The 15,917-nt window shown below is 41.0% G+C and overlaps 1 protein-coding gene across 1 annotated transcript; it reads left to right on the top strand.

Moving 5' to 3' along the window:
• Window positions 1-9,341: 9,341 nt before the first annotated feature.
• LOC122807581 (nucleolar protein 7-like) lies at window positions 9,342-10,828 on the top strand. Its single transcript, XM_044078492.1, has 2 exons — window positions 9,342-9,917; window positions 9,966-10,828. Exons 1-2 carry the CDS (start codon window positions 9,609-9,611, stop codon window positions 10,173-10,175), a joined length of 519 nt encoding a protein of 172 aa, XP_043934427.1. The 5' UTR covers window positions 9,342-9,608; the 3' UTR covers window positions 10,176-10,828.
• The last annotated feature ends 5,089 nt before the right edge of the window (window positions 10,829-15,917 follow it).

A 15,917-nucleotide genomic window follows, 5' to 3' on the forward strand; every position in this document is an offset into this window, starting at 1 on the left:
TGTGGCCATTTGAACCTCTACTTTCATCCCAATCTAACACCAGGGGGACACACAAGCAGTGACTGTCTTTTTTTTTTGGGGGGTGGGGGGAGGTTGGCAGTTTCCAGACAAGATTTTGAGCTAGTATTTTAACAGCATTGAACATTAAGCCTTAGCACAACTTATGCCAGTCTTGAAAGAAAAAAAATAAGTTTTAAACTCTTTTCTTAGTCATGATTTTTGTTTAACCCACTGTTGGAGTAAAAGGTTGGGAAATGTTCCAAAATGCATCCCAGAGCATTTATGACTCTATGGCTTCTGGGGGGCCCTGGCTTAACTTGGTTGCTTCCTAAATGGTTATTACTGTTTTGTCTTGGTTGAGGAATGTGTATTGAAAGGATGCAAGGAAATCTAAAGTTGAACAAGTAAAATGGATCACAATTACCAATATGACTCCTTCATAGTCCATGTGGGAGTAAATGACCTGAGACATACCTCCCTAGAGTATATGACGAGAGACATCACAGAGCTCTCGGAATATGCGTCTCAGGCTGGTATGAGCCTAGCACTGAGCAGAATTTTACCTTCTCCAAGGATGATACCACAATATGAACAAACAATGATTTACTTTAATAATTGGCTTAGTTTCTGGTGTCATTCTTAGGGGGTGCAATATTTGTCAGCATGGAAGGAGATGGTCAACAGACCATGCTGCTTTGCCAGAGATGGTCTGCACATCTCCCCTCTAGGCTTTTGAATATTAGCTAAACATTGTCTTCCCCATACTGCCTGTTTTAGGCAAGGCCAGACTAAAAGTACTTCTGACATAGCACGTCAAATCCAAGAAAATCTAAAAGTATTACTGCTCAATGCTAGGAGCCTAAACAAAAAAATCCACTCCCTGGAAGCTCTCTTTACCCTAGAAAATGCTGATATCTGTGCGGTCACTGAGATGTGGTTGAAAACCATGGACAGCACACCAAGAAAGCAGGGTTATAATGCCTTCCACACCTTTAGACCAGCTACTTCACAGGCAGGGACTAAAAGTGGAGGTGCCTCTATTTACATCAAAAATGAATATACTCCAAGACTAGTCAAACAGGGCAATGCACTTGAGCTGCTCCATGTTCAAATCACCATAGGTAAAATCCAATATCACTTCCTTGCAAGCTATAGGTTCTCCTCTATGACCCAAGAAACCCATACCATGTATTTAAATTTATTAGAAACACTAACCATCCAACTCAACACCATATTCATGGGTGACTTTAATTACCCCACTATTAACTGGGAATCCTATATGACATCAAATGTATATGCACAGATATTCCTGGATTTTGTAAACATAAACTCCCTGGACCAAATAGTCAATAGATCAACCAGGGGAGCAACCATACTGGATCTGGTCATCACTAATATGGGAGACTGCTGCACACCCCCTACTGTAATGCCTTCCCTGGCAAGGTCAGACCACAAAATGGTCTCCTTTTACGTAAAAATAAAACCTGGATTCCCAGCTATACTGGGAATGTTCAGGAACTATTCTAAGGCTAACCTCCTGCTATTAAGTGAGTACCTGGCAAAATTTTAACCCCCTATAAACCCTGTGAACACTTTTGCCTATGCAGAACTGCTCACAGAAACCCTGTACAAGCATGTTAATAGCTGCACAGAGGCAGCTGTACCCACCAGGAAGTACAGAACTAACCCAAAAAACAAGTCACCCTGGTGGAATCAAAAAATCAATTGGATGTATAACAGGAGGAAGAAAATCATGGCAAAAATTAGGAGGTGCATCACCCAGCAGGATAAAAGCACTCTCATTAAACTAAACAAACAACTCAGAGGGCAAATAAACTGTAACAAAGCCAAATTTGAGCTATGTTTGGCCTCCCAGGCCAAGGACAACCACAAAGCATTCTTTAGCTATGTCTGCAACCTCAAAGGCAATACACAATTGTGTGCAGAGCTCATTGTAAATGGAGCCACCTATACTGAGCCAGAAGATATAGCAAACCGCCTGGCTGATAAATTCAACTCCAACTTTACTCCTCTCTCCCCCTCAACCTCCCCTCAGGAAATATCAAATATATCTTCCCCTTCTATCACTAGGGAACAGGTCCTTAATGCTCTCTCGTAGACCAAGACTACTGCATCAATGGGCCCAGACAATATCTCAGGATGCCTTCTAAATAACATGAAACATGACCTATCAGGGCCTCTGGAATTACTATTTAACTGTAGCCTCCAAACAGGCCTCATGCCTCATGAATGGAGAAAGGCAACAGTCATCCCTCTGCACAAAGGTGTCCATCTACAGACCCTGAAAACTACAGACCCATAAGTCTCACTAGTCTTATATGTAAAGCCATGGAAAGAATTATCATGGAGATGATCAATAGAGATATAGTAAGCCTCCAGACACTGGACCCAACCCAGTTTGGTTTCGTCAAGGGCAGATCATGCCTACTCAACCTGTTGGACTTCTTTGAGAAAGTCACCAAAGCAATGGATGAGTGTAAAATCATTCACACTGCCTACCTTGACCTGGCCAAGGCATTTGACACAATATCCCACTCGGGCATTGTTGACAACCTCAAGAGGTTAGGTACAAACCCGTATGTCACCCGGTGGATAGTCAACTGGCTCACAGACAGGACCCAGGAAGTTAAAATTGGGGTGTACACCTCTACAAAGAGGCCGGTCACAAGTGGAGTCCCTCAGGGATCAGTCCTTGGACTGCTCCTTTTTGGCATTTACTTCTCAGAAGTCAAGGTCAATGTCAGTGGTCTCTGGTTGACTAAATTTGCAGATGATTGCAAATTAGGAGCTGTCATTGAATCTCACACTGACACAAATGTTCTCCAGGAGGGGCTGACACAGACAAACAACTGGTGTCAGAGTCATGGACTAAAACTAAATGCCAAGAAATGCATAATACTATCCTTTGGGAAGTCATCCATCCCTTGTAATTGAGTTGACCCAGTAGTCAGGGATTTAGAGACACACATAGATAGTAACCTAGCCTTTGATCATCATGTGTCTACCGTGATGAGGAAATCATTCTATGTTGTGCAACTTATAGACAAAGGTATGGCATCTAAGTCAAAGGAAGTAATTGTACCACTATATTCAGCATTCATCAGACTGATCATGGAGTACAGTGTCCCCTTTGGTATGTACCTAACCAGGCATATCCAACAACTGGAACATCCACAGAGGTTCGCCACTAAAAGAATACAAGGTGTAAGTAATATGTCCTATGCAGACCACCTCAAAGCCATATCCCTGTATTCTGTCTCCTACAGGCTTTTGAGGGGAGATCTATGGCCGGCATAAAGGGCATTTTCAGACCCCACTCTAATGGACCTCCTGCATATCCACAAAACAAACAGTACCATAATTACCAATTCTAAGGACTTAAACCTTGACTGTGACATAAATAGAACCTGCTGAAGAGATAGATATGTATCCCAGAGACTACCCCATCTATGGAACAGGCTCCCCATCCATGTGAAGCAAAATTCTTCCCTAATCAAATTCAAGTGCAACTTGGACAATTGGATGGGAAGCCAGAAATTCATCCCTGGTTTGGCACCTGTGTCTCTGCTGCAAACAGGTAACCTGTAAATGGTTCATCTCCCAAGCTCATGCTTACACTTATCAAGGGTATCAAAACTTGTCAGAGATTTGGGATGCATGGCTAGGCTTAAAAAGACCCTTGTGGTTGTTAGCCTAGTAAACACCTATAAACCTAAGAATGTCTTTCCTTAATCATAATTTTTCTTCAAGCTATCATTTTATGGAAAGGTTATGTAAAAAAAAATAAATAAATAAAACTTTAAAATGCACTTCAGAGCATAATTATGAGGTAAAACCTGGGGTAGTTAGTGAGATCAGGGACAGTGGCAATGGCTTCCTAAAAAAGCTAAAGAGCTAAGGCAAAATCTGAGGAAAGGAAGAACAGTAATGTGCATGGTGTGGAGTGCCCAAGATGGGCAAAAACAGAGGGGAGCACTGGAAGATGTGTGTGTGTGTTTATGGGGGGATGGAAATAAAACACTAGGCAGTGCCTGGGGCACCATTTCACCTGAGTCCAGCCCTGTACTTAGAAATGTAATGTAGCACTGATGCAACTAAATACCAATAACTGTGAATGTCCCTTTGTGAGATGGGCCAACCTAGTGTGGTACACAAGCTTGCGGTAATGTTAAGAGTACTACAGCTATAGTTCAGTCTGTGCATGAACTAATAAGCTTTTTAAGAAGGGTGGCAGTGACAAGATAATACTTAGACTATAAATGCCCAAGGGGCCCCGACTTGAAGTTTGCTGAGGGCTCCCAAAATACTAACATGGGCCTGGACATGCGCCATTTTTAAAATCCATCCCACATTTTGGACTTTTATCCTCCCATTATTTTTTTACTTCATCCAGAACACTTGCCCTAACAAGTATGGTGCCACCCAGTATATTATAAAAACTGTGCGTGAAATACAAAGGCTGATCTTAAGACAGACTGTGCACCTTTGAGATTGGTAGTGCGCTAGATCCCCTTGGGTTCATAACCTCTCAACCGCCGGATTTTTGCCTCATATTTTTGATCGTGTTTCTTTGCAAAGCCTACAAATACGGATTTTGCCATTTGAAGAAAATGATGGTTGTCCAGCATAATCCTCAAAATATGCAGTAGACCGACCTCGCCCACTAACTACTCACAAAGGGAACATTACTAACCTAACATAACATTGAGTTTAATGGTTTTGTTGATGAAAATTAACCCCCAGTCATTTCATACAGGAATGGGCATGGCCTGTGTGATTGACAAGCTAGAAGCAATTGAACCAATATGCAAATGTGGCATGATTGGCACGGCATGCAGATATGTTAGTGACCTCATGCATACATCACTGTATTTATGGTGGAGCATTTTGTGAATGCTCTGCAAACAGGCCATCTATGCAAAAGAAAAAAATTAACACAAGGTCGGCAATGTACATTTTCACTGACAACAGCAGTAATTCTGTGTAGCACATCCATGCATGCTACACCCTGATCTTGGTAGTCTTGGAAGTGCTGCAACAGTAATAAAAAGTCAAGAGTATCTCTGATTTACTTACCATTCACCATCACAGAAACATCTATAAATTAGTTTGGGCAATGTACCTCAGTTAAGCATCTTACATTTATTAATCTATATATCTCCCCAATTATTGCCAGACTGTCTCTAAGTAAGGTCTTTGCACAATTTTACATTTGTGCCACAAATATTCTACATACGTGCCTTTAGACAGTTATAAGTTATATTTGTAAAGGATGATCAGCAAAAGAAAATAAACTGCTATTTGGACTACACAGTTACAGTTTTTGCAATTAGTTAATGAAGGGAGTGCACCTTTGTAGCTGCATACTGCAGGCGACTGCTGCAATTTCAGTTTTCCATGACTTTGTTAAAAAAAAAATGTATACACTAGCAGGTGGTCCTAGGTAAAAAAAAGGGAACTCTGAAGTGAAATGTGAAAAGGGGGGTGCAGGGGGGCTTGCCCCCCTACTAAGGGAAAAAACATATTTGTGTGCATAGTTAACAAAGTGAGTTGTTATGAGTGCCTTTAGACAGTTATAAATACATCCTAGCATCAGTAAATCATAATATTTGTAAAGGATGATTAGTCACAGGAAAAAAAAGAAAAAAAGGGTTGCAATCAGAACATGGCATGCTGCAGGTGTTTAGGGTGATTTGTAAGACATGCCCCTTTGTAATAGCTGTCTGTGAAGTGAAAGGTTTGGCCACTAAGCATGTCCGCATGTATGTGCTTGCTGATCACAATGAATATTCATGCAGACATGAAACACTAGAAAATGATTATTCATGAATGCTCCTTGACCAAATGTGTTGGGCGGGGCTTGCTACTGCACATCTAGGGGGGGTTAATGTTCATCAACAAAACCAAGCTAATCAGTAAAACCATGAGCTGTGCAGGTTTAACCATACATTTCAGCATTGCTGGCCTTAGGCATAGGCCAACTAGGCGGCCGCCTAGGGCCGCTCTAACAGGGGCGCTTTTCCAATATTTATTTGCTGTAAAAAGGCCAGGATGGGGGCACCGAGTGGTGTGGTTGGGGGCGCCGTGTAACCCTTTTGCCTAGGGCACCAGTTGAACTAAGGCTGCTCCTGCATTTCAGTTAAGACAGTTAATCGGCGTTGCTGTAGAAAAGTACCCCCCCAAGATGCGCTGTAGCAAGTCCCACCTAAACCCTGCCCACCACCCAGCACCCGGTGACATGTTCAAATAATGAATGAATATTCACAGTGATGGTTTCACCGGCCTCATGAATATTCATCGGGTATTCGGCACGTTAGCTCGAGGGGTACTACGTAAGCAATAATGCATGACAGGGTGTGCGTTAATGTTTTATTAACTTGGCATTGGGCCTCTGCACCCTTGCAAAGGCGTTAATTACACATTAACACACACCCTGGAGGGTATTACTGCACTTAGAGAAGTGGCTCACTGTAAAAGTGTTCTGTTTGGCTTAGTTTTTTTTTAAGTGCTATATTATTTTTCTTTTTGTATATTTTTGATGTAAAATAGTTCCTCCACCTAATGTTTCAAACTTTCTATGGTGTATGTTAATGGTGTTGCAGAAAGCATTTTACATCAAACATATAAATATAAAATAATATAGTACTTTAAAACACAATTTACAGACAGCCCATTCTCTCTCATACACAAGATGACTCTCACTCTCTCTTTCTCACACTCACACACACACACACACACACACACACACACACACACACACACACACACACACACACACACAGTCTTCTCTGCTTTCATACATGCAGTCACTCACACATCGCTCTCAATCTCTCGATGTTTCTCTCTCACACACACAGTCACGTCTGCTTTTATACAAGCATTCATTCACACATAATCACTTTCAGTCTTTCTCTCGATCTCTCTCTGTCACTCTTGCTTTCATGCACGCACTCACACAAGCATACAGCAACATGAACGCACATACACACAATCATCTCTTTCTCTCTCTCTAACTTTCATACATGTATACACTCTCTCTCTCTCTCATACATATATACACACACACAAACTTTTTACTTTACACTCGCTAAACAGCAAAAGCGCTGCTTAGCGTGCATAAAATAATGGCTGCCATTCTGTTTTTCTCAGTCCGAGCTAGGGTTGCCACCTTTTCAAATGCCCAAAGTGGGACTTTTTTTTTTTTTTTTAGAAATGTGAGATTTCACAGGACAAAACATACCCATGGCCAGTGCAAAGGACAGAACTTTACCTTTTTGCCAACATAAAAGCTTATTTTTGTTGCATTTGAGTTGTTTGTGCTATTTATGTGTTCCAGATACAAAATAACTGTTTTATGCAACTATTAAAGAAAACGTAAGAAATATATTTTGTCCTAAAATCTCAGGACATTTGCCATTTTTTTAGTTTTTTTCGCAACTCCCCAAAGTGGGACTGGTAACCCTAGTCCGAGCTCTGTGGCGACTTGATAAGCTTCCGTGAAGCGGCAGACTCGTTTTTCTCCAGGCATTACTTGTACATTATTCAATGACCCCCCCATTAATATTCCAAAACGCGCATGCTGATTGGTCAGAGTGCCCATTGTAAATCCGACTTATACTAATGGAAAAAGGTCCGGTCGCCCGGACTTTTTCCATTAGTATAATTCTTTACTTTTTTTTGTGTTAGGCAGCAACGGAGAATGGAAGAGCTCCGTTGCTGTAATCTCGCTATGTTAAACAAGTTTAACATAGAGAAATATCTTAAAAAAAAAAATGCAATGGAGCTCTTCCTTTCTCCGTTTCTTTTTTTAAAGCTGTCTAGCTACGTTAAACTCATTTAACATAGCGAAACAACTTTATAAAAGGGAACGGAGATCTTCCTTTCTCTGTTGCTTTTTTTAAAGATATCTCACTATCTTAAACTCGTTTAACATAGCGAGACGACTTTAAAAATGCAACGGAGATCTTCCTTTCTCCGTTACTTCCTCTATACACAGCTCTGATGTACTGCGTAGCATACGCATGTGCAGTACATCAGAACTGCTCCAGGATACCAGACAGCTGCAGAAGGGCAGCACGGAGGCATTATACAATGCCATTATTTAAGAAAAGTAAGTATTTGTTTCTTAAATAATGTCATTGTATAATAGCAATAACCCAAAGCTTCGCCCTTATGACCGAACCACACCAACCGTGGGTAAATTCAGCATTACCCACACCCAGGCGTGGGTTATTCCTTAATTAAAACCCTGCTGGATAACGCTGGTTCTCCAGTCAGGGTACTGATGTATAGTAAGTCTATTCTATAAAATTAAATAACACAAAGAAACAGCACTGTAACTGGAAGTACTACAATATTGCTTTTTTTTCTTCTAATATGGACCCGTCTACCTAGAAACCTGTCTCTGCCATGTCTACAACATCCCTGGTTAATCTAGTACACTATTACCCCATTAAAATGAAATGACATGTTTACTTTTTTACTTGATCACAGAACGTCGTGGTAATCTCCAAGTGTAGTACCTCGCAGGATGCGCAGTAGCAAATCCCACTCCAAACACGCTTCCAGCCACACGGACCCTACACCCGCATGAATATTCACATGGCTCCTGCCGTGGCAAGGCAGCACCTTTGAATATTCAAAGCATACCAAGGCACACAAATATTTAGTTGTTTAGTTAAATAAACAGTATTTAAACATGATTCAAGTCAGAAAGTTTAAGCTAATCTTCAAAGTAAGTGTATATGTGTTTTAAATATGGCTCGAAGATTGCCATTGATTTCAGAATATTTGACATGAAGTTAGTGAGGTTTATCGTAATTAATCTGTTTTAACCTATTTGAAGGCTGTGGACACTAATTTGAACTTTGAGAATTTTAACTTCATTACAGGATGCAGTGAACAGACTGGCAATTTATAGTTGTATAGGAAGATTAACCTCATCCATGTATGTGGCTCCATGGAGTGACACAGAGGTATTCGCCCCATCCTTTTAGAAGTCAAAGTCAGATAAAAGCGCTCAGGTCCGTCTTTCACCCACAAATATTGCATTATATTTAAACTGAGTACTCGCATGTCAAAGCATTTTAAGTTAGAAACCAGGTTGGTGTGCTGGTCCAAGGACCCTTTCATTCATAAATTAGCAGTTACAGAGTCGAGGTAAATTAACCAGTGCACAAAGCTACAGAAGTTATCAGTGCAACACACAGAAATCAAACAGTTATAACATGAAGGAAAAACGTTGCACAGGTTAATTGTAAATAAATACATCGAGCTATTAAACTTCTGAAGCTGTAACAGCAGGAGAGTACTGTTTATATTAAAAGAAGACATGACAGCACAGTATACACAATGTGGGAATTTGCATGCCTGTCACTCGAACGCGATTTGCCCCTGCCAATCAGTTATGTTACACCCAAAGCTGCGCAGAACTAACTGCGAGGTACTACAGTTGGAGATTACCAACATCGTTTGATTACCCACGGAATTTTGGACTCAACTTCATGTCAGGTCAGAGCGCAAAGGTAAAACATTTAACACATTAGGAGAACAGAACACAGAGGTGGTGAAACTATGTCTAAGTAGCAATGCGAGAGGTTCGTGCATATTTTAATCTGACTAGTAGTAGTAGTGAAGAGGATTATGAGGATCCTGTACTGGTAATTTCTGCGAATCGACGGATAAAAGAAGCAGTGGATGCAGTGAAACGAGAAAAGGCCTTATTGAAGCAGAAAAGACGGGAGCGGGATGCACTGTTCAAGCAGCTTTCTGCTGACGTCCTTCCAGAAATTGCTGCCGCACCACCACCAGTAAGGAACAAGGAAGTTGTCGAACAGGCTGCAGAAAAAAGTGCTGAAGTAGCAGAAGATACGGTAGATTATACCGACGAGTCTGACTAAATGCCAGCAGGTTGGTGGGAAGTTATACAGCTGTACGGTTAAAAGATCAAGGAAATGCAAACGACCGTAAAAAAAAACGCTCCAGACAAGAACAGAACTACTGTCAACAGATTCTTCTCAGTAGCCAGTAAAACTGGGAACACAAAACAAGCTGCTGTGCATTTCGTTGACAATTCATGGGCCATAGAGAAGAAACGGAAAGCTGAAAAGTTTAAGAAAAAATGGATTAACAGACAGGCGGCTACTGGCAACTGATTCGTTTGTACGTTTTAGGCTGAAACTCGGTAGTCAAGCCAAACTAAAGACTTATTAGAAATCTATTACACAGTAACAATTTTGCTAACATTCTCTGGGAGCAGCAAACTGACAAGGGCATTGAAGTTGATACCTACTCTGTAAATGCATGCTTTTATGGGGGACTGTACTTTTAAGAAAATTGGTTGAAGGTTAATTCATGAAATTCGTGTTCATTCTTTGGTAGAGCGTGCCTTTTTGTCGAAAATATAATTTTATTTGGTACAAGATTTGGAACTGCACCCCCTTTTTTCTTGGTTATTGTATTCTCGATCTGTAATTGTCCTCATGTCTGTGAAGTCACTGCTTGTTTTCATAAATGTAGTTTCTCAGCCATCACATGCAGTCGTGGGACGAAGTTTAGGTCTTCAGTGCATGGCATTTCCGGTCTCTTACAGAGTCATTTGGCCCTCAACACTTTGTGAATGACGTTTCCCCTTCTGTAAACGTTAGGGCAGGTGATGCTTGACTGCTGATAATGCCTTTCATCTTCACATTGAAGCTATCCATACCTGCATGTGAAAAATCTCACCCAGCTCCTACTCAACATGAAGATGTCCATCCCACGTGACCCAGTTTGATCAGTGATTTTAAAAATAAATATTTTTGTTCAATTTGTGTTGTAATTCCATCGTGTAAATGGTCCCTTTGTTATCCTAGCATATTTCTAAAATTTTATAAATTGCAGGCATTGAACTTTAAACATGTATAAAATCATGGTAAGAGTAACTGTTTCCAAAGCTTCTGTCTTGTGATAAGAATGTGGTAGGTGTTTGCAAAAATTAGGATTCACTGCTACTATGGAAACTCAAACCAGTATGACTGTCCCTTTACTCACAATAACTTAAGTGAAGCTTCTGCCCATTTAAAGGTCCCTCTAGTAACACTAGTAATGTATTACAACTGTGGCATGCTGTTATGTGTAAAAAAAACTAATTGCTGATGGGTAAGGCACATAATGGTGACCATATTGTTAAGTAATAAATTGCAGGGAGTCACACAGGTGAGTAATTCTGCATTCTATTCTGATTGCTAAATGTTGTAGTTGATTTGGTATGTAGCTACTGGAGTGACATATAGAAATGTGTAAGGGGGGCCCCTGCATGCTGCCTTAATAAAATTACAACATGCATCTACAAATTACTAGATAATATAGCAGCATTAGTTTCAAACGAAAAAGATTTGGTAATGTCATCCATTATCAAATGCCTCTGCCAGCAACTTCCAATATTAATTTTTTTTTTCCTGATTTTTTTTCTTGGTGTTGAGTGACTACATATATACATACAGGACATGTGTGACATTAAGAAGTTGTATAACTTGACTGCCGAAGCCACAAGTCAGGCCAACATCTGACAATCACTTGTGCCCGCCCACTGCCAGTGCAACCTGCAGCTGATGAGTCCTAATCATTATAGTTAGTGTGTTTCCAGAGTTTTATAACAACCTGATATGTAGTATGATTTTATGTTTCGGGAGAAACTTCAGGTTTGTGGCCTCTAAATCCTGTCAGTTTATGGTAATTGTAGTGGTGTAGTTCTGCTTTCTAGGGCTTGCTTCAGTTTAGATTCCATTGCAGGTGCTTTTTTAGAATCTGCATGCTCGTTTAAGTTTGTATAATGAGTGCACATTTTCTGAAATCTTAAGTAGTTTAGCTGTAGTGGTCACCATGAAGCAAGGTGACTGGGTTTGTTTTCAGCTTGTCAGAATGACTTGCACAATACTGAGATTTCATTGTATTAGTAGAATAGTCCAGTAATTTATGTCCTGGAACCAATCCAGGGTTATGATTAAAGTGGTATTCGTGTTGGGTTCCTACTGTCCACAAATAAATCCTGATTCAGTCTGTACAAAACTGATGTAATTTATCTCTTTGAGAGATGGCACATTTAATCTCCTAGCATGTGAGTGCCAGAAAGAAAGAACATCTTTATTATGCATTTATGTATGCAGTAGCTATTTGCTCAGTTGTTTAATCTTTTTATAATATATCTTTACCATCTCAAAAGTGCTTACTCCTCTCTCTACTCTTCTTTTCTAGACCTAACACCACTCTGTATTCAACTGCGGTACCACCTTTATCATTCTTATAAGAAAAGCGCAGTCTGCGTCTGAACGGTCTGCAAACAGCTAATGAGTATGTGTCTACCTGTTTGAGCCAGTATTCATTATCCCCTGGAGAGCACTCTGCTTTGCCCCCCCCACACACACACAATCTTCCATTTTCTCTTATTCCCATCTGTTAGCAAATAGTATCCATAACTGATAAATACTGTGTGTAACTGAGACCACAGTAGCCTACTGATAACAGGTTATCCTGTTTTTCCACCTGAGAAATGGTTAAATGAATTACAGTTTCGTTCTTGGTCAATTCTGATTGTTTCTTAAACACAAACTTGTCTTTGCTTTGGGTCATTAGCAGCAGTACAAGAACTGCCTGCTCACACCCTTGTTCTCCCCCTTCCCTGTTTATTACCTTAAGCCAATCCTAAAGTTAATAAATATTACCTGTGGCAGGCACCATTTTTAAAACTACAACCACCTTTTGAGCACCTCATGCTCGGCTCTGCTATAAAACTTAAAAACTGCCTGAAATGTGGAAATAACAGGGTACCTACCTGAGTCTCCACATTCACTATATCAGTTTACTCTGTTACCTGATTGTTTCCAGCCCCCTCATAAGAGCAGCTAACAAGTCTGTACCCGCTTCCTCATAAGAGCAGCTAACAGAGTCTGTACCTGCTTCGCTCCCCACCCTGCCCCAGTGGTCCTACCTTTTACACATGCAAACCCCTCCCATCATTCCAGTAGCCAACCACAGCCCTAAACCCAACGTTACCTCCTCCATCTTCCCACTGCTATCACCTCCTCAGCTAACATGTACAAGCATTCCTTACCTATGCTCACTGCTTGCACTCTCCCTGCATATCTTACATCCTACCAAAACTCCATTCCCACCACTACTCCTGTACTACTCACACCACCACTCATGTCTCACCCTCACTCAGCTTCCCTCCCACCAACTCAGGAGCCATCCCTATGCACCCCCCCCCGCATATTCTAGCAACTATATTACTCAAACATAAAGCATCCCTACAACTTAACATAGTAACCCTCCCACCATACCTATTGCCCACAGAGCACAATCATAAAGTTTCCCTAATAAACAAATGCATTCAAAAACTGAGAAAAATAACCTCACGCATATCACAGCTAGCCCTAAATGGAGACATCCACCCCAACCTTGGCCCTACCATCTCCAACCCCAGTCCTCATAATCGGACTAGAAACCACAACTTCTCCCATAGCACAGTCAATAGAAAGTCAAGTGACTTCCTTCTACTAAGCCTAAATATTAGAAGTATATCCAACAAAGTCCATGAACTCCATGCCACCATAGACTTGTACACCCCAGATATAGCCACCATAGACTTGTACTCCCCAGATATAGTCATCCTGACAGAAACCTGGCTAAAACCTCACATTACCAGTGAGCAAATCCTCCCTATCGGTTACGGCATACTAAGTGTAGACTGGCTAAACAAGAAAGGAGGTGGTGTAGCTATAATATTTAAACAGCATCTAAACATGCAGATCTTAAAATCATCAGCTCCACAAATAGGCAATGAAGAACTAATATATACCAACCTCAAAATAAACCAAACCAAAACAAAACCATCAACATAATTGGATGCTACTTCTCACCTGGCCAAAACATCCCTCCACTAGGAAACCTCCTCAGCTGGGTCTACCCACCATCTCCCCCAAGAAACTATAATTTTAGGTGATTTCAATATTGACTAGCAATCGTTCTGGCAACCATCAAACCCATCATGTAAACCTTCATGGCTTCACCCAACTAGTCCAGTCGCCAGCCACGATAAATAAAAACTCCAGCAAGCACACTACCCTCAATTGGATACTAGTCAGTAAGAGCCCACCAGTCATATATAACAGGCTGCTTATCAGCCTCCGTGATCACTCCCCAACATTCCTACTCAAAAGTTACGTTCCCGCACTTTGGAAAGTATCACATATAATTCCCCAACACAGAACTAATCAATTACTGCCCCATAGCTATTCTCTCTCCACTCTCCAAAATACTAGAGAGATGCATTCACTCTCTGGTCTTAGACTACCTCCTTACTAACAACCTCCTTTCCAATATTCAGCATGGTTTCTGACCAAACCCATAGCACCACCACTGCCTTACTCTCCTCTACTAACACTATCCTTCAGCATAAAAACAATGGCTATCTCTCCTCTGCTAATTTCCTAGACCTATCTAAAGCATTTGACATGGTCCCACACAACTCATCTCTGTCCTCAATAACCTAGCCTCTCAGTCACCAACTGGTTTCAGAGTTACATGTCTGACCCCCAACAGTCTGTTGTATGGCAGAATGACATCTCCCCCACTATCTGTTTCTGTAGGGGTTCACCAAGGATCCATCCTTGGACCCCTTCTCTTCTCTATTTTCACCAGTAATCTAGCCTCTGCCACCAAACATGGCACACTCCTACAATACGCAGATGAGTCGGCCATCATTTGCCCAGTCCCTACCCAAACTGCAAAAAGTCACACAGGAAGCCTTTTCCTCTGTTGAAACTTGGTTATTCGATGCCCAATTAATACTCAACCCAAACAAAACTAAACTACTCATCTTCCAACCCACCAAACATACTCAAAACAACTCTCACTTTAACATCACAGCAAAAGACAACACCACTATACACCCAACAGAACACACCAAATTGCTAGGAGTTGAAATAGACAAACTGAAATTTGACATTCACATATCCATGACCATAAAAAAGTCCACAAAAATCTAGGAGCATTATACAGAAATAAGCAACTTCTCACCAAAGCAGCAAAGATTTCAGTAGCAAATTCCCACCTTATCTCCACCCTACTTTATGCCTCTCCAATATATACCAACCTAAGGCAATGCGACCTAAACAAGCTAGAGACCTGCTACAACAAAATCTCCAAATTCGCCACAGGGGCATCCTACCATAGTCACCACTGTCTCGCACTTGCTGAACTGGGCTGGCTTGAACTCCCTCACCTCCTTCAATGGTATCAACTCACACTCGCCCACAAACTAGTAAACCATCCACTAAATGTCCCATCACTCCAGAATCTACTCCAACCCTATCGCACCACCAGACAACTAAGATCCAGCAACAAAAATCACTTGCAGATCACTAAAGCCAATAACTGCTGGTGAAGCACTATTCTCATGCGTCATAGCCAAATTATGGAACTCCCTTTCACCCACAATTACCTCCATACCATCATGCACCCACTTCAAAACTTTACTAAAATTGCACCTAAAAACACGCTGTCTATGCCCTTGCAACTCCCACTCTAATATCACCCACTACCTTTCTTTCCACCCCACTAACTACCTTGATTATAGCAAGCTTGGATGCTCATAAGCCTACTACTTATACAGCAGGAATTTCTTATTGTAACAATTGTTAATGTCTGTTATGTACTTCGCAGATAAAGATTCTAGTTGTCTACTTATGTACTATGTTCTTCATCTGTAACTGTAATTAATTGCTATGTTAATCAAATTGTTAATCGCTATGTAAATCCAATGTAACTACTGTCTGTATATTTCAACTGTGGAGCTTTTCTCCCTGGGCCTCCACTGAAAATGGAGAGTTGGACACTCCCAGTCAACAAATGTAAAT

Source organism: Protopterus annectens, chromosome 7.part1 (genome assembly GCF_019279795.1).
Source record: "Protopterus annectens isolate FY-2018-M chromosome 7.part1, PAN1.0, whole genome shotgun sequence".
NCBI classification, from domain to species: Eukaryota; Metazoa; Chordata; order Ceratodontiformes; family Protopteridae; genus Protopterus; species Protopterus annectens.

Bases quoted from the DNA above. Each gene is read 5' to 3' on its own strand.
- LOC122807581 (XM_044078492.1), top strand. From the start codon at position 9,609: ATGCGAGAGGTTCGTGCATATTTTAATCTGACTAGTAGTAGTAGTGAA. The intron at 9,918-9,965 runs TAAATGCCAGCA...TACGGTTAAAAG, and splicing joins ATTATACCGACGAGTCTGAC to ATCAAGGAAATGCAAACGAC.